At 39.1% G+C, this 20,417-nt stretch overlaps 1 protein-coding gene across 8 annotated transcripts in view; it reads left to right on the forward strand.

Moving 5' to 3' along the window:
* LOC123509532 overlaps nt 1-20,417 on the forward strand; it is a 45,625-nt gene that overhangs the window by 5,904 nt on the left and 19,304 nt on the right. The window contains exons 1-5 of one of the 8 annotated variants that reach the window (XM_045263891.1): nt 1,897-2,128; nt 6,768-6,817; nt 6,931-7,018; nt 11,588-11,789; nt 12,013-12,143. In XM_045263891.1, coding sequence (XP_045119826.1) covers nt 11,595-11,789; nt 12,013-12,143 — 326 coding nt within the window. In that variant the 5' untranslated portion in view covers nt 1,897-2,128; nt 6,768-6,817; nt 6,931-7,018; nt 11,588-11,594. Of the gene's footprint in view, nt 1-1,896; nt 2,129-6,767; nt 6,818-6,920; nt 7,019-11,587; nt 11,790-12,012; nt 12,144-20,417 lie in introns of those variants that run through there. The other 7 variants (XM_045263887.1, XM_045263890.1, XM_045263885.1 and 4 more) reach the window with 7 other exon arrangements.

Raw genomic sequence — 20,417 nt, forward strand, 5'->3', positions numbered from 1 at the left:
GAGTAATTATCGTATCGGTGGGTATCTACAGCCTCCTCCGTTTCAGGTGCATTGTGCTTGTTCTGGGTGAGATTAGTTTATTCTGGATGTGTTTGGATGTATCAAGCGAGTTTTGTATATGTTTGGGTACGTTTTGAATGTATTAAGAGTGCATGTTCTTTGGGTGTGTGTGAAAGTGTGCTCTGGGGGTATTTTGGGGTTTTGTGAGTGTTTTAAGGTGTTTTCGCCACAGAAGAGAGCTTAACTCATCTCAAAACACACCCTAAACACCCCCAGTCTCATCAAAACACGCATAAGGGACATTATTGATGGGCGGCAGTGAATGTATGTTTCCATGGCTAGCTGATGGCGGTGGGTGTCTGATTAACCCTGAAAAAGACACATGCTTAGCGGTGTCCTAAAATATTTGTCTTATTAATAATTTAGAAATGTAGTTAATCTGTCAGTAGAACTACGAAAACAGTCTTAAAAGCTCTTTGTTCTCTCACCACGATTTTTTTTTTTTTTTTTTTTTTGTCAGTGTTATAAATCTGTCACTAGAACCATAAAAACATCCTAAAATCCCGTAATTTCATTAATCGTTGCCCATTCTGTGATGTTTATTTTTTTTTTTCTTCTATGCCATTCCTTCTTTTAAACGCTTGAAAATACTCTATGTATTAATCAAATTATTGTTGGTCGTTTCCTGTCAGTTTTTGAAGGGAGGACTAAGCTAAATATTGTCCTGCTCTGCCGCCTCATAAATATTACATAGAAAACAAGCATTAAAAGGGTAAACGAAATAAATATTGTCTTTCTCGTGTTCTGTTTCGTAAATATTGCATAGAAAAACAATATTCAGTGAGACTCTAAGGTTATCAGCTCGGGGAGGAGGAGTATTTTTTCCACTCCCTTTCTTCTCTTTCTGCTCTTTTCTTCTTCCTTTATTCCTCTACACCTCTTTCGTACATTCTTCTTTCTTTGATTTCCTACCTTTATCCCCGCTTACTATTCTTTCCTCGGAGAGGGCTCGGAGAGGGGTGGTAGAAAAGAGGAAATCAATAGTGTATTTCTCAAATGATAACAATGATAATAATAATAATGATATTAATGATAATGATAATAATAATAATAATAATAATAATAATAATAATAAAATAATAATTTGTAATAGTAATAATGATAATAATAATAATAATAATTATTATTATTATTATTATTATATAGAGAGAGAGAGAGAGAGAGAGAGTAGGCCAGGGGTGGGTAGACTTTTTAGTGCTAGGGTCACATTAAAAAATCATAGTTTTACAGGGCCTCATTACTTATATTTAAGATACGAAATAAAAGGCTTCTAAATAAAACCCACTCCCACACGCATGTGTACACTTACGGAAAAAAAATGATGTTCACAATACTATGTGGCGTTGTTTATTAACTTGTTCTTTCAAATTTACATTTGTCGGGCAGCATTAATTCCTTTGACGGGCAGCATGCGGCCCGTGTGGAGTAGTTTGCCCACACCTGGTGTTGTTCCATGAGATGACAGCCTCGCCTATTTGGGGCAGAAGGCCTCAAGTCCTAAATGTGACGGCCGCACTGCCCTACCTCAGTAGTTAAATCATTGTATATAGTGTTTGTTATATAGGGGAATTTGTTATTGAAATATTTAATATAACTGACTGTGATTATTGGGTTTATATAATTATTTGCTTAATACAGCATGTGTAATATGCATTTATTTATGTTATTCTTATATATATATATATATATATATATATATATATATATATATATATATATATATATGTTGATATATGTGTGATGTGGAGAGTTTGTGACGTGGCAGGGATTGTGAGTACCTGCCTGTCGACATGGCGGGGCGACCCGAGTTAACCCCAGGCTGGCCTCGCTCCGGTCATGCCAGACACTCTTCCCGTGACGGCGCTGGGGCTAGGTTGTCTGTGTGTTGGAGGTGGTGTATTTTGGGTGGTCTTATGGTGGTGTAGTGATGGTGATAAGTGTGTATAGTGAATTGTTTTGAGGAGTGGGGATTTAATGGTTGTATTGTGAACCAGCGCCGTCTGAGCTACGGGAAAAGTCGAGAGCTTGGTGGGGCGATAGGCAAGGGGTGTATTATGGTGTAAGTGAGGTGTGAAACGCAAGGAGCTGTGGTGATATTGGTGTTAGTGATGTGTTGGTGAACGGTGCGGAGATTAGTAAATTAGTTGGGCCTGGGTTGTCGATAAGTGTTGACGGGAGTGATTGTGACGTTGGTGTGTGGATACGGGAGCGTGAGTGAAGCAGTGCATGACTGGAGTCACTTTGTGGTTCGTGTTGTGTATGTGATGGGATATGGTTCGTGTTTTCCATGCTAATGTAAATATATGTATATACTCAACTCCTGTGGGAAGTTAGTATCTTACACTTCCCCCCAATCTTTCAAAGTGACGCCACTAGCTGGGTGGTGGCTGCCGGGTTAGTTGGCTTGGGTTGGTTACCTTGTTAATCAGACATACTATTTGGGGAATCGGCCCCATTAGCAGGGTTACTGGATGGGGCACGCCTTAGTGACGTGGGAGAGTTTAGGGTCGTGACATAAAGGTGTGAAATATTTCGTTAATCCTCTGTCACTGGGTCCATCACCACCACCACAACCACCGCCTTTTGTCACATGTAAACTCTACGATAGTCTAATATAATTCTATTGCTTTCAATAGTAAAATTTCAAAGTTGTAAAGGAAATAAATGGAGGAGGAGGAGGAAGTGAAAGCATACAGAGAATTCTATACTTGATACGCAAGCCAAATGGAGAAAAAAGGATACAACAAAAAAGAACAAACTAATAAAACATGTAGGAAAATAGGAACACACACACACACACACACACACGTACGGGCAACTGAAGCACTTTGTTCTGTCGTGTAGAAAGTCAGTTATCCAATTCAGTATGAGACCACTGACTCCGTATTGTTTAAGTTTGTCGATTAATGTTGAATGGGAAACAGTATCAAAAGCTTTAGAAAAGTCAAATAAGATTACGTCCATTGTTAATCAAATGTCAAGCCATTAAGTCACATCATCATAAGTAAGTAAAACTTGGTCGCCAACTGTCCTGCCGGGTCTAAAACCAAATTGGTCACGAGAAAGCAGATTATTAACTTCAAAATGCTTAAGAAAAAATGTTTGGTGATAGATCGTTCAAGAATCTTGCAGGGCACATATGTTAAGCTAGCTTATAGGTTTGTAATTTAGCTGTGGAACGAAAACCTTTTTGAAATATAGGAATCATATTACAGCCTGCGCAAATGAATTAGGCCGCGATGCGACCGAGAGCATTCGTTTACTTACTTTCACTTGTCCCCCTGCCATCACGGTTGTGTAGGATTAGTTGCAATTATCGTACATCTGGCATTTAATTAAGACAAATGGCAACTCAATGAAGTATCATGTATGTGACGTCCTATAGATAAATCAGTTGTATGGTGTATGGTGTGGCAGCAACAAGCACTGATCTCCACAGGATTTGAAATTTCCCGTAACTGAGCGTTATATTTCGGATGGTGTCATCGCTCACCAGGAAATGGGGCGTAAGCCAGACTTGAGCCAGGAGACTATCACCCGTATTCATACCGTACACAAAGCTCATTATAGCACAAAAGAAATTGAGGATGCAACAGGAGTGTCATCAAGGAGCGTGAGGCGGTGGGTGAAAAAGTGCCGCGAGTGACCTGATGAAGTGATACCCGTTCATTCAAAACGGCCAGGAAAAACTAGAAAAGTTAGTAAGCGCACATTAAATGTTATCAAGAGGCAACTGACGAGTCATCCTACAAACACAGCTCGTGACATCAAACAAAGTAACACAGACTTGCTGCAAAATGTGTCATTGAGTGTCTCCCATTACATCCATGATTACTTGGACCTGCCATGGCGCCGTGCAGCACGCAAACCTTTATTAACAGCTCGCCACAAAAAGAACCGCGTCACATTCGCTAAGAATTTGTTGTGGCCACTAGACAAGATTCGAAGTATTCTGTGGTCAGACGAGAGTACTTTCACTGTCACAGGAACACCTTGCAGATATGTTCGTAGACCAAGGGGTGCTGATCGCTATGATCCACGCTACACGGTAAAGTCTCTAAAGCACCCTCCCTCCCTCATGGCGTGGGGTGCTTTTTCATACCATGGTGTTGGAAAGCTGGTGTTCTTTGAAAAGGGTGTTAGAGTGAACACAGAAAAATATCTTGATTTGTTGTTTGACAACTTGGAAGACTGTTTTGACACTTGCCGTGCAACGGTTTTCATGCAAGATGGCGCTCCATGCCATACTAGTTTATTGTTTATTGTTTTGTTTTGTTTTCTATGCTCTATTCCACCAGTAAATGGTGCTCTACAGGGCCTCATACAAAATTATATATACATAGTTGTCCTAAATACATACAAATGAAAATAAAAATATATATATACTAATAAATAGTTACCCTGTAAAAGAGTGGTTAGACAATTGTGCCATAGAATATATCCGTGACTGGCCAGCAAACAGCCCAGACTTAAATCCAATTGAAAATCTTTGGTCAATAGTGAAAAAAGAACTTCGTGAGAAGGACACTAGCACTGTAGCGAAACTCAGGTCTGCGATCACAAGTGTGTGGGAAAACCTCAGTGAAGAGGTTATTCACAAACTTGTGGACTCCGTACCACAACGACTGCAGGAGTGTATAAAGAAGAAAGGAAACAACTAAATATTAGCGGGTTTTAAGTTGTTATTTACTTTTTTTCAGTAATTTTCTGTTGCGCAAGAGTTGAAATGTTTACATGTTATTGTAGTTGATGCGTCATGGCCTAATTCAATTGCGCAGACTGTATGTAGAATGTTTCCAAGAGGATGGTAGTGTTTCCTCTGAGAGAGACTTCTGAAAGACGTACAGAGTTAGGCAGGCGATGGACAGGAGTGTAGAAGGAGAGGGTGTATCCCATCAGAACCTATACTGGTATTGACATCAACAGCTGCGAGAGAATCGGTAATATCAGTAAGAGATCGGTAAAGATTGCCAATACAGCCATTGAAAGCTTGATTAGGTAGAGTGGCAGAGGGATCCTGATATTTATAAACATTCATTAGCAAAGACCTCTGCCATTAAATGGTACTATAGACTCTATAGAGGTCTATTGAGAACCACCAGGAAGAAATAATGGACCAATAGCAGGAGCTCTTTTTTTTTTTTTTTTTTTTTTTTTTTTTCGTTACTTGACAGTTGATGTAATAGTTCCAAAAGTGTGCATTGTAACTGATAAATTAATCAAGAGTTTGATGGGAAAGCGGTGAGTGTCTACCTTCTCTTTGTCGGACGTAAAGGTGCGTCATGCACGTGCTCTTTCCTTCTTTAACTGTGGAGGATCATTATTGTCTGTCTACTCTAAAATGGCTCCTGGGTCTGGGTCTGAACGTGTCCTGGCAAAATGCGTAGTTACAGATCTTGAGGAAAACCGTTGTCTGTCCTTGTCATAATTAAGTGTGCTGGTCAACAGAAAACGAGTATTATTCACATCAAATTAGCTGCAATATGTTTGGAACCCAGGAGCCATTTTAGAGCAGACAGACTATAATAAGGCGTGATGACCTGGTACAACAGATTTCAAAGGGAAATACACTCGTATGAGAGGGCTTAATAGTTCTAGAAATCTAGAGTACATTGTATCAATGGTAAGATCATGAAATACATAGTACCAGTCAATATCAAGGTGTTCAGTCTTATGAAATTTGCCCTTAAACCATGCATGTTTGTTTACTGAGTTTCCATTTGTGATCGATGGGGTCTAGCCGAAAGAAATAGTAAAAAATGATATGGCAATGACCGCATTTAGGAAACGGTACGGATACATCTATCACACCTATCCGGTCGTGGTCAGTTGACATAACTAAAACAAGGGTGTTAGATGATGGATAAAAGGTTGCAATGGTGTCTTTACCCACTGTGTCAAACCTAAGGTGAGAAAGGCATCCATGAACTTCTGTACAGTTGGGTTGTAATGAGCAATCATGCTATTTGGATTTGCCTAGCCGATTTCAGGCAGGCTGAAGTCTCCCATAACCAATACATCTTTTCCAACACGTAGTTGGTTGAGGCGGCTCGTGTTCGGGCCTCCGGTCCAGGCGGCCCGGGCTCGAATCCTTGCCAAACCCAGCTGCCCGGTGAGAGATGTAGCGTTCTCCCGTTAACCCTAGATGTGCCATATGACCTAAGCTGTTGCAACTCCTAATGGAATAATTTTCATTTTTTCCACAGCATAGTCCCAGGAGTTAAGTACTGGACATAATGTGAGTGGGAGAGCATCAACAACACGTTCGTCCACCATGGCAGACAATAGAGCCCTTATGATAGTATAGTTAAACATAACATAACATAAATAATAGGATAACAAAGGGCCACCAGGGCCCATCTAGGTTATCCTGTATCAGTCGCACAGCGACCTCGTCATCAGTACTTAGTTCAGATTTTCTAAATCATTTCATTATCATCTTTAATCCTCCCACTGCGAGGTAGCCAAATATGGATGAACTGAAGATCGAAAGGTACTTCAACGTGCTGGATAATCCAAGATGCTACTTATAAAGGGTGGCAACTTGGCAAGGCGTGCACAGAATCGAACGAAATTTTAATTATGGACTCGCCATTTAAATCAGGAACGATACTTTCAGAAATGTTACTGATTCACCACTTTTGTTGTTTTTAATCATTCAAATGTGTGAAGGTTGAAAATAACCTATATATAAATGGTTATTGCAGTGTGATTGCAATGAAGACGAAGCCGCAGCCACGAAACAAACGGACAAGAGGTAAGTTTGTTTGGGACTCTCAGTTTAAATCTCATCACGGAGTGATAGCACTGCTCCGGCCCTGACGAGTAATATTATTCATTTGGCTGTCTACATTTTGTAGGTTTTTTCAGCATGTGCGGTTTCTGGTGTTGAATTCCTTACCAGGCCTTGGGTGCTGCTGGTGAAAGGCTGAAGTGAATGCGAGGAGAAGAGAAATCGGTAAGAGAGACAGGCTTTCAATGAGTGTAGGAGTGTTGACAGTAGAGACGTGTGAAGAGGTTAGGGCTGTAACTATATAGACGTCCACTAATGATATAACACAGCTATGGACAACATGTCTATCAGAGATCATAGTGGACGGTAAGTTTACCGTGCATGCGAACTGTTCTATTGATCTTGCTAACTGCATGCCTTCCCTCCTACACCCTCACTACACAAGCCTTTCTCCTCTCGCCTCTATCCATCTTGCTAACTGCATGCCTTCACTCCTACGCCCTCACTGCACAAGGCTTTCTCCTCTCGCCTCTATCCTGTCAAAGTCGTTAATGCAAGAGTTAATCAGTACTGTCATTCATACTTTTCTATGGTAAACGAACTCCCTGCCTGCTTTTGTATTTCCATCTTCCTGTGACTTGACTTCTTTTAAAAGGGAGATTTCAAGACTTGGCAAACTCTACTTATCTTTAAGGAAACTGGCAAACAACTAGGCTTTTTTATTTATTTTTTTTTTATTTATTTATTTTATTTATTTATTTATTTATTTTTTTTTATTTATTTATTTATTTATTTATTTATTTATTTTTTTTTTTTTTGCCTTGGCCAGCTTCTCTTCCATAAAGTGAGTAGATGCTCACTTCAGGATTGAAACTATTTTTATCTGGTAGTTTTCATCTTTTAATGGTCTATACCACCTATAGGTAACTTTAAGAGTATTGGAAACACTGTTAAGCTTCCACCCATTAGTGGCGCAGGCAATTTTATTTATAATGTTACCCATATTAAGGCCCATATCACCACCCAAGTGCATCTTTGGTTTAACCACCTAGAACCTGGGTATCATGGTGACATGTAGGTAACTTTAAAAGTATCAAGAAGGTATGTAGTGGGATTCAAGCTTACGCATCGATGTCTGCCCAATTCCACACCACCTTAACCACTACACCACCACCTTCCTAATGAATCAGCATTTCGTTTTTGTCACAAATCAGTACTTTTTTCATATTCTGTTTTCCTTTCTTCCTCTCAGAAAGTGAATGCCGGCTGATTTGGATCAGATTCGGACCTTAGTCTTGGCTGGTTTGGACCATGTATTTAGGCTGATTCGGATAATTAGTAAAGCTGGTTTGGACCATTTGCTAGGCTGTTTTGAATGATTCGAACACAAACACAAAGTTACCTTTGACATAAAGAGGCCATAACCTGTTAGTTCCTTACCTCACACCACGCAAGGATAACTGACAGGGTGAAGTGTTTGGCTTGTGACCGAGTAGTCACAGTGGCTGACCACCACCAGGCCATAGATTACGATTCTTGCGGTGGCTGGCAATTATACTACAATACTATAAAATTGTTAAAAAAAGTCCTTGTTTTGCCATTTTTACCCCACAACAATATTGAGGAAGCTTTTAGTGAACTTTCAGGAAAGGTAGGTGTAATTGGACCAGTAAGAGAATTTATAGATTACGTAAGGGAAACATAGTTGCATCATAGGATGTGGAAAGTGGAGAACTGGTCAGTATTTGAGTGCAGTATAAGAACAAATAATGATGTTGAAGGATGGCATTATAAACTAAACTAAAGTGCCAAAAAAGGTAACCTCCCATTTTACTTGTTGATAAACTTGCTTTATTTAGAGGCTAAGGAGATACCTAATCAGGTTAAGCTTGTCAAAGAGGGCAAACTAAAGAAGCGTCAAAGAAAACGGGTAAAGGAAATTCAAGGGTGTATTATGGGAGTGTGGAAGGACTACAATGATGGGAAGATATATATATATATATATATATATATATATATATATATATATATATATATATATATATATATATATATATAAAAATGAAGGATTTGGAGTTACTTTGGGTTACAATGGGTTTATTTAGGTGGTTTCAATAAACGCATTGTATGTTTTTATTTTTACATAATTTTTTATATTTTATGCAATTTTACTTTTGGATGTATTTTTCCTCATCCACGGTGGCCAAAATTGCATAACACTGGTAACTTTTGCTTTAATTTTACATTAAATGTACGCTCTGTAACAGGTGTTTATGTAAGGTCCGAATCACCAACCATAAAGGGCCGAATCAGCCCTAATATATACAGGTCCGAATCAGCCACGGTCCGAATAAGCTGTACCTCCAGAAAGTACAGTTTTGCTATGGGAAAAGAAAAAAAGAGAAAACAGACTGAAATGTACCAGATGAAAATAATTTTGTTATCACAAAGTACTACGATAGTAAGTTCAAAATTTCAATTTACTGCTGTTGAGAGTATTTGCCACCACTGGTTGGCTATACCAACCTATCAAAATTTATCTTTTTAATAAAACTAATCAAACTAATTTTTTACCTAACATCGTAATTGAAACAACTTGCACCACTCATACTTTTTCTTTATAACAAATTAACTTTAACACAATTAGAGTCATCTGATCAAAGCAAATCAGTCTAACCTGACTAGTGACACTTAGAAGTTAATATGAAGTCGTTATCTTTTTTATCTTAATAAAATCAGATATCTTCCAAAGACTCATTCAAATCCAGTCACTTGTCTCTGACTGCTGTGATTTGTTTTGTATTATTTTTATTGGCATGCTTAAACAAAATAACCAATCACCATGATTGATTTCACATATGCTCAAATAATGTGACAGTATGCACATATGAACTAACACACTTGACGGCATCCCTCAGCACCCATCAGTCCATCACGTGTGGGTGTAGCAGCACGTTAGCTCATTCCCTGACAAAAATGGTAAATCTTTAGAAATTGTTGTCAACATTATAAACAATTTGTGACATGTATGTATTGGTTCAAATTTCTCAGAATGAGAAGCTCTACATGATGAGAAATGTAAGAAAAGTCATGTTGATTATGGTGAAAGACTAAAAATACCTGATGGATATTGCCATCCACCAGAATCATGTTCTGTAACAACAAGTGTTTGTCACATCTGACAATTTATGCTGATTGGCCTCTGCCACAGGAACTGCCACTTTATCCTCTATTGATGATAATTACTTATAATATGTCTGCAAGTATATATTGGGCTCAAATTATTCTGAATGAGAAGCTCTGTATGATAAGAAGAGTAAGAAGTCATGTTGACATTGATAAAAGAGTGAAATAATTAGAGCTGGGTTTGACTTAACTTTTGACTTTGGTGCTTTGCTGCAGGATCTGGTGTGACTGTAACTTTGTAATTTTTGGCACCCCCAGTGTGCCTTGCAACTTTGCAACTATGACTTTTTTTTCCTTGGACAAGTTACAGAGTTAACTTTAGCATGATAACAGAAACATGATTTTGTAAGGAATTGATTTTAGAAAAAAAAAAAAAATCATTAGAATACAACCTAAACAATCTCCACCTCCATGTCTTCCTGGCCCATCTTGAAGCTTGTAGGGTGACATAATAGATCTAAAGAAAGATAAAACCCTGAAAGTTTGATATGGTTTAGCAATATGATCTTCGTCTTTACAACCGAGGCTTACTCTGTACAAATCCAATTTTTACCCGTATTGTTTAATTTTAAGCAAGTTGAAGTTAGAAGGCTGATAGATATTAATTTTTTTGTTTTAGCCCCAAGGAAAGTATAAGCACATAGTAAAATAAGAGAAAATGAGATTAACTTGCACAATGAACACAACAAGACATAACACGTTCTAGAACATTTTTAACTGACCCAAGACAAGTTTAAGGCTTGGTTTACACCTAAAATTGTATGTAATTCTATCAATTTATAGTAAAAGTTGGTGACAGACATTTTTACATTTAGGTAGATTAGTGTGACACACCAGTCTCATATAACTGTGAAGAATTTGATTTATTCTAAAAGAAGTTAAAAATAAAAAAGAATAAGGTTAGCTGTTACCAACTCAAATATGACATTTTTAGCCAAGTCGGGCTTTAAAACTGGCTTAAAACAGTCGCAGTGATTTCTTTAATTTATAGAAGTTGTCTTTGTTTCTGTTCAGTCGTGGAAAATTGGTGATGTGACTTTTCTTAGTCCAACCTTTACAAAATGTTTGCAACTTTCAACTTAGACTGCAAAATTCATGGTGCAATGAAGTCCCAAAGTCACAACTAAGAGTCACAGTACCCAGCTCTGGAAATGATAGCCTAAATTCTGAGTGTTGTTTACTTTTCAGGCTGGTTATCCTATACTGCTGGGTAAGCTGCAAATCAGATTGTTAGTGCTAAGTTGATACTGAACATTGAAATTAGATACAACAAATATATGGATGGGGATGATGGGTGGAAATAAATAGGTATGCTCATACAGGGACTGCCACGTGTAGGCCTCATGTACCTTCCCTTATCTTTCTTATGTTCTTATAGACAGCTTAACAGAGGAGAGAATAGACAGATTGTAAGGCTTTCATTTCAGAGATTGTTAAATTGGTTGCTGCTATTGATCAGACATTAGACATAACAGTGATGATTCCAAGGTGTAAATATTTTGACAAGAATGGAGTCATTTAATTTTCAATAAGATTTACTGCAAAAGTTGATTAGAAAATAATTGTCAAATAAAAGAATGGTAAAACTGACCATAATGTAACCCCTAGGCTCAAAATGGCTTACCAAAGGCGAGGAAAGACCTATCTCAGTGCTGTTCAGAAGGCAGAGAGGAAGGCAGCAGAGGAGGCCGCCAATGAGGGAGAGAACAAGAGAGCCAGGCGCCGCTGCTGTCCTCCAAGGTTTAGTGATTTGTTTATAAACAAGAAAGAGAAGGCGCTTGAGCAGTCCAAGGAGAATGTTGGAACAAAGGTATCAGTTGTGATGCTTAGATCTATATTATGTATTTAAATAAGGTTAATAAAAATTCCTTAATTCATATGTAAAAAATGCACTTCAGTAAGTTGCACAAAAAATTGTTTTGAAGTATATTAAAGGCCATAAATCAGAGGTGTCATGTGTGTGTGTTTGTTGTGTTTGTGTGTGTGCTTGCTACTTGGATATAGTGAATTTCAGTGTTGTGGTATTGTGACAGGTGGAGGAGACCTTCAACCTTACAAGCTCGACAATGAGGAAGCCCCTGGGAGTCAACAGCACTCTTGCCAACTCCACCAACTCTGTTCCTTCCTTCAGTGACACCTTTGATAATGTCTTTGGCAAGCCCAGGTAACATCCTCCTTGACTTGATTGTTTTGGGAAGTTTCAAGCAATAATAACAAGAATAGATAGATAATTATGTCATGAACTGAGATGTTGCAAGGATTTGTTACTTAGGTCAAGGCAATGGAAACTCAAACATTACATTATTGATTAAATACGTTAGTACAATTCAAAATTCCATACTTCCACTCGTCAGTGCTTAAGTGGATGTTTGTTGTTTCTATAGGCAGATTTTTTGTAATAATGACTCCATTTTTCTCTCCTGACTGCCTTCTTAACCTTCTTTCACTTTATCTTTTTCTGTCTGTTGATTCCCTTTACCCTTAGGCTACCTTCCTGTTATTCTGACCTTCTGCGTCTATATGTTTGTGATTTCCCTTTGCTTCCTTGACATTGAATGTATCTTTCCCTTCATGGATATCTGATATGGAGGTGTGTAGATTTACCGTATATGCTGGACTGTAAGATGACTCATTGTATAAGATGATCCCAAATTTTTGAGGGAAAAATTTTAGTTTTAAGCTATTATGGTCCCCTTAATGGTGTAGTTACCCACTGCTCACATGGTTGGTTGAAGGGCCCTGAGGAGCTGTAATATGGCCATTCTCTTGTTACCGCTGTTGCCAGTTTTGAAATACAATCAATCACAGGGGGGCATATGCGGGGGCGCGCCTCGCCTACCCTATGGCACCACTCCAGGCAGTCACGCCTCACGAGTCTCCATGCAGGCTCTCTTCCCATGCTAAGTAACTCCCAGCAAGAGGCATCGACTTGCCGCAGCCATGAGTTCTGTGGACGTCCCCTTGGCCTCCTCCATGCTGGGTTATCCCTTTCGAAGACAACCTGATATGCAGGATTGGCTTCTGCGTAGCATGCCACATGCCCATATAGTCACAGTTGACGTTGACAGACTATGCTGGTAATCAGCCTCGAATCGGTCTCATGGAGCAATTGCTGATTTGACACAAAGTTATATGAGCGGTACCCCATGATCTTGCAAAGGCATATACAGTAAGGTCCCAGGTTACGTCGGTCTCGAATTACGTCAAACTCGCACTTACATCAGTCCACTGTAAGGCAATTTAATGTTTTAAAAATTGAAAATTTATAAATCGTAAAGCACGGGGTTTATTGTTATTGTTGGCCGCCAGGCGTCACTAGTGGTTATCCACCACACCGCCCACCTCACGCTTGAATACAATAACACTCTACGTACCTCAGTTCCACCACATTGTCGCCCCTGGCAAGAGTGTTCCTACATCTGCGTTTGCTGACTATCTTAGTATCTTGCTCAATGGCACCAAAAAGAAAACTCCTGAGTGATAGCAGTGATGCTAAGAAAAGGAAAACCATTACGTTACAAGAAAAAGTGGACATAATTAAAAGACATGAGAAGGGAGGCAGCAGCTGTGTGTAAGGGAGTGAAGAAGAAAATTACCATGACAACGGGGAGGTTGACGACCTTGAGGGCTCGCACACCTATCACAACAATAACAACTCCGGAGCCTTCGTCTGGGCCACACGACACTTGCAGCTCACTTGCACCGTCTGCGCCTGTCTGCTGATCCCTATTGCATTTCCTGCTCCGCTGCCCACGCTTCTACTCCCACCGCACTGCACTACGCTTCCAGCTGTCCACCCTGGGCGTCACAACATTCGACCTGCCTACCCTCCTGGCGGCCTCAGGCGTCCACCCCTCTGGCAACATGCAGTCCTTCGTCATGCCCTAATCAATAATAAAAACAAGCTTGTGTTTCATATTCCTACATACTTGTAAATAATATAACAATATAACCTTTTACTTATATAACGCTTCTACTCCTACCGCACTCCACAAAGCTCCCAGCTGTCCGCCCTGGGCGTCACAACATTCAACCTGCCCACCCTCCTGGCGGCCTTGGGCCGCCCCTCTCGGCAACCTGCAGTCCTTGGCGTCATGCCCTAATCAATATATTCCTACATAGTTGTAAATAATATAACAATATAACCTTTTACTTACCTGAATAACCATAAAAAATAATTGGTTGAAAACTCGATAATATGCTTTGAAAGTACAAAAACTCGAGTTTCGTACAAAATCGACTTACGTCATGTTTCAGGAATGTAACTCTGACGTAACTCGGGACCTTACTGTATTACCAAAGACATCAATCTCCTCTTCAGATCATTGTTCAGCATTCATGTCTCACAACTGTAGAGTAAGACAGGTACAGGCAACCCCTGCTTAACGAACATTCACACAACGAAATTTTGCAACAACAAACGTTTCCTTTTACTACAATCTGCTCGTATAGCGAACACCAAACTCGCACACCACTCATTCCCCTACCCTTCCCCACTCTGTTCAAAACCATAACCATGTCCAGCAGCAGCTCATCTTACCTCACTCAACATGCCACCAAAATGCCCTGCAACCAGCCCTGCAATGTTGCCTTGCGTTGCTAAGAAGACCAGGAAGTCTCTTACTCTCGAAGTGAAAGTGGATATTATTCACAGACACGAGAGAGGTAAGAAAACTGATAGCATTGCTCGCCACCATCTTGACTCCATCTACTGTTTCTACTATTTTCAAGTCAGCAGACTCTATTAAGAAGGCTGGTGAGACCGTATCTTCCTTGCAAGCTAAAAGAACCACCTGAACTCGTGGCTCTGCAATGGATAAAATGGAAAGCCTTGTCAAAATGTGGTACTTAAGTTTTGTATGCAGTACAATGATGCGCCTTTTGTTTACATTCCACAGGTTGCCAGCTAGCGTATTTCCCGCACCACTCTCCCTCCCTTCATAAATTTAAGATTATCAACATTATAAAGTTACTTACATACATACATTAGTGTACATTATAATGGCTTAGTCTTAAATTAAACTGCTTAAATGTTTAACTTCATAATTTTTACTTTCATTAAACCTTTTACTGTACTATGATACACTCTCGCTTGTTTACTCTCAATGGAAGTTCAAGTCAGGGATCAAACTTGTTATAATTGGTTAACTAAAATTGTGCGAAATATATATATATATATATATATATATATATATATATATATATATATATATATATATATATATATATATATATATATATACACACACACACACACATGGAGAAGCAGGCTGAATGGAAAAAAAGTCAGGAAGTGGAAAGAAAGGAGGTAAATTACAAAGTTGCAAGTCTGGAAAAGGAAATCAAAGAGTCTGGGGAGAAAACTTTGGGCCTTGCTGAAATTATAGATCAACAGATCATAGAAGAGAAGATTGCTGAGAAAGTGGTGAAGGTTATTAAGTCAAATGAGACATTGGTGAGGGAAACTGTAGACAAAAAGAGATGTGTGGTGATATTTGGTGTGGAGGAGGATAAGACACCGAGTAAAATGGAGAGAGAAAAACATAAAAAAGGTGATAAATAATATCATTAATGTGGTGCAGGAGGGAAAAGACCTAGTACAAGAAATAGAGGACTTCCATAGAATTGGAAAGTTCACAGGAGAAGGTATGAGGCCAATAAGAATCAAACTTAAGTCACAAAAGGATGTAGATGAATTGGTGGAGAAGTCATGGAGGCTAGCCCAGCAGGAAACAACAAGGAAGATTTGGTTGAGAAGAGATCTCGGTGAAAAGGAAAGAGAAATGTTAAATGAGTTGAGAAAGGAGGCTTTGAAAAAAAATGAAGAGAGGACAGAAGAGGAGAAGAAAGAGTTTTTCTGGAGAATCTTGGATATGAGACTGAGGAAGTGGTTCATAACCCAGAAAAGTACAGCAAGAAAGGACTAAAGAAACTTACGTATGAGCGGAATGTAATGTATTCCAACATAAATGGAGTGATATCGGGATTTTAGAACTCAACGATTACTTGAGGGACAAGAACCCAGATATTGTGGGTCTTACTGAAACAAAACTGAGAGAGGAGAAGACCTGATGATGGTTGGAGAAGGAAATATAATGTTTGGAAAAGAAATAGAGTAGGTAAGATGGGAGGAGGAGTGATGTTGCTGGTTAAAAAAGATATAAAGGTGGATCAAGTGAAAGAAGGTATGGGAAAGGCAGAAGTGCTAAAGATCAGAGCAGAAACTAATGAAGGAAAAAGAGGCACTACATAGTGGTGTACGTACCACCTAAGACAAATGCATGGTCAGTACAGGAATATGAAGAAATGATAAGTGATACAGGAACATGTCTGGAAGAAATGTTGGGTGGCTGTGAACGAACTATAATGATGGGAGATTTTAATTGTAAAGAGGTGTGTTGGGAGGACTGGTCAATGGAAGGATCAGAGACAACATGGGGAAATACACTATTGACACTGGCAATGGAAAATGTGTTAACTCAGTGGGTCAAAGAAGATACTAGGTTTGGAGGAGAGGGAGCATCGTCAAGACTGGACTTGGTCTTTAGTACAGAGCCAATGGTCATTGAGGAGATGAGGGTGGAGTGCCCTTTAGCAAAGAGTGATCATGCAGTTTTGGAGTTCAAGGTGATAGATGAAGAGAAATCTAGAAGAAATGAAGAATATAAAGTGGGAAGATGGAATTATGCCAAGACAGATTTTGGAAACCTAAAGAAATTCTTTCAAGAGACAAATTGGATGAAATTCAAGAGTGCTAAGGAGCAAATGAAAAGTGGAAGGAATTTATAAAAATATACAAAGAAGGTGAGAAAAATTTGTACCAATAAGACAACATAGAGAAGTTGGAAAGCAGGACTGGTTTAACGATAGATGTGAAAAGGCTAGAACAAGAAAAGAGGATGCATGGAAGAGGTGGAGAAGGAAAAGACGGATTAAGCAGTGGGAAAGTTACAAAAGAGCAAGAAATGAATATGTGTTGATTAGAAGAGAAGAAAGAAAGAAACAAGAAAAGGATATAATTGATAAATGTAAAGACCAACCAAGGCTTTTTACAGACATGTGAACAACAACATCAAAAATAGAGAAAGTATTGAAAGTTTAGAAGTAAATGGAGTATGCAGTGAGGATCCCAGGAAATGGCAGAGGCTATGAATGGATGCTTTCGGAAGGTATTCACAAAGGAGACTGCTTTTGACAAACCACTGGTAATGGAACAGAAAGGGATTATGAAGGAGTTTCAAGTAACTGTGGAGGAGATCAAGAATATGATGGGGAGTTTAGAAGTGAGAAAAGCTGTGGGACCTGATGGGGTATCAGGATGGATTTTAAGAGAATGCAGGGAGCAACTGGCAGAAAAAGTTTGTGAAGTAATTGATGCCTCATTAAGGGAAGGTGTAGTGCCCCAAGACTGGAAAAGAGCTAACATTGTCCCAATTTATAAATCAGGTAACAAGAGAGACCCATTGAACTATAGACCAGTGTCACTTACAAGTGTGGTAGCTAAGATGTGTGAGAGGGTGGTGAAGAATAGATGGACAGACTTCTTGGAGAAAAATGACATACTTTGTGAGTGTCAATTTGGTTTTAGAAAAGGGCGTTCATGCACGACAAACCTGATATGTTACTATTCGAGGGTGATAGATGTAATACAGGAAAGAGATGGTTGGGCTGATGGAATATATCTGGATTTAAAAAAGGCCTTTGATAAGGTACCACACCGGAGACTGATCTGGAAACTTGAAATGGTAGGAGGAGTGCATGGCAGTTTACTAAAATGGATGGAAGACTTTTGGTAGGAAGAGAAATGAGAACAATAATTAAGGACAGACCATCAGAATGGGGCTTGGTGGAGAGTGGAGTTCCACAGGGATCAGTGTTGGCACCAGTAATGTTCGCGGTCTACATAAATGACATGGTGGATGGGGTGTCCAGTTATGTGAGCCTATTTGCAGACGATGCAAAATTGTTAAGAAAAGTGAGATGTGACAAAGATTGCGAACTACTCCAGGAAGACTTGGACAGAATATGGAAATGGAGCTGTACATGGCAAATGGAGTTCAACACGACAAAATGCAAGAAATTAGAGTTTGGCAAGAGTGAAAGAAGAATCAGGAGTATGTACAAGATAGGAAATGAAGACATAAAACCAGTCATGAAGAAAAAGACCTTGGGGTGACAATTACCAATGACCTATCGCCAGAGAGACATATAAACAAAATAATTGGAGAAGTATTGAACTTATTGAGGAACATAAGAGTGGCGTTCGTATATTTAGATGAAGAAATGATGAAGAAAATAATTACTGCAATGATAAGACCAAGGCTTGAATATGCAACAATACAGTGGGCTCGAACTTAAAGAAACACATAAGGAAACTAGAGAAAGTACAGAGGGCTGCAACAAAAATGGTGCCTGACTTAAGAGATTTGACTTATGAAGACAGACTGAACAGAATGCAACTTCCGACCCTGGAAAACAGAAGAGAAAGGGAGACCTGATAGCAATATACAGAGTGATGATTGGCATGGAAAAAATGGATAGGGAAGATCTGTGTATGTGGAATGAAAGAATGTCGAGAGGGCATGGGAAAAACTAAAATGGCCACTTATAGGAGAGATGTGAAAAAATATAGCTTCCCTCATAGAAGGGTGGAAGCATGGAATAGTTTAGACGTGGAAGTGGTCAACGCAAGGAATATTCATGATTTTAAGAAAAAGCTGGACATTAGTAGATATGGAGACGGGACAGTACGAGCATAGCTCTTTTCCCGTATGTTACAATTAGGTAAATACACACACACACACAGTGGTACCTCGACATACAAGTTTAATTCGTTCCGAGATGATCGTTGTATATAAAAAAAATCATATATCAAATCAATTTTTCCAATAGAAATTAGTGGAAACAAAATTAATTCATTCTTATGATATGAATTTACCCCCGCCACACACAAAAAATTAACATGCTTTAAATACCAACCAAATATAGATTTAATATAAGATAAATACAATGTTTATTGTATACATGATATAAATGTATTGTATTGCCCAAAATAACAACTTAACCTGCAAAACTCGTGACACATCGATAGACATTCATCACGCAAGACTCGGGGCACATTGATAGACGTTTAGGCTTTTTACGGCTATATTTTGGCTATTTTCTTCCCGTTTTCTTTGCTTGTGAGATGGAAACACTCATCAGAAGTAAACATATGCTCTACGTCACTGTGTCACCAACGATGGATGGTGGGAGCGACAGTGGTTTCATTGTTTGATTCCGCCACCTCTCCCGCATGCCTTACTTCTATACCTCGGGTCTCTCGCCATGTTACGGGGAGACAACTTTTGAATGAGAGTGGTATCAGAACGGGCAACAGGAGAGAGAGAGAGAGAGAGAGGATACAAGGGGCCCATTTTCTATCGCTCTAGCCAAGGCCGATGAACACTATCAGACGCAAGGCCACATAAACCGATGATACTACCTCATTCAACCTGTGATATTTTGGTAACCATGACATCTAGAGACTTGGTTTTTTGCATTGCAAAGAGGAAGAGTTGCTTGTGGGCAGAACACCATGTGTACTCACTCGTTTATTGAATTTCTAAGTGTAATCAGTACAGTAAGTCCTCGTTTTACACTAGTTTAGTATACGATAAATTCGCAGATACGATAATTGACAATTACTACCATTTTTTTCAATTTACGATAAAAAATCTAACTTACAATATTTGAAATTCCCGCCGCCTGTGGTTGTCGCGCTGCACTGCGACCAACAATAAACCAGTCACTTTCGCGCCACCACAACGAATAACAGTGAGACTGTGCTCGGTGATTTACTTACATTATTCTCTGCATTTAAGACCAATTCCTGTCCAAAATGTCACCAAAACGTAATTTGGATCTTGGTGAAGAAATGGGTAAGGTTGAACGAGCCAGGAAAAGTTTAACATTGGAAACGAAGCTTGATATAGTCAAGAGAAAAGAACTTGGGGAAGGCTTGTCAGCCATAAGCCATTCCCTGAATTTACCACAGTCAACAGTTGCTACTGTTTTGAGGAATGCTTCAAGTGTTAAGGAGGCAGCAGCTAATGCTTCAAGCCTGCAGTAAAATTGCTGACAAAACATCAGAAACCCATTATGGATCGAATAGAGGGTTTCCTTAAAATTTGGATAGACAGCCAAACACACCAACATGCCCCACTCTCGTTGAGCCTCATTTCAGAAAAGGCCCTGTCTGTTATTGAAACCTTTAAGGTTGAGATGGATGTTTGTTTACTTTTTTCGATTGACTTTCATACTGAGCTGGAACGTATTCCTATCTAATACATGTTAAAACAGGTTCAGTTTACACTAATTTTGGTTTACAATAGCTTTTTGAGGAACACATTTCTAGTGTAAAACGAGGACTTACTGTATGTGAATACAGGCTATTTTG

Source organism: Portunus trituberculatus, chromosome 27, assembly GCF_017591435.1.
Source record: "Portunus trituberculatus isolate SZX2019 chromosome 27, ASM1759143v1, whole genome shotgun sequence".
Lineage (NCBI taxonomy): Eukaryota > Metazoa > Arthropoda > Malacostraca > Decapoda > Portunidae > Portunus > Portunus trituberculatus.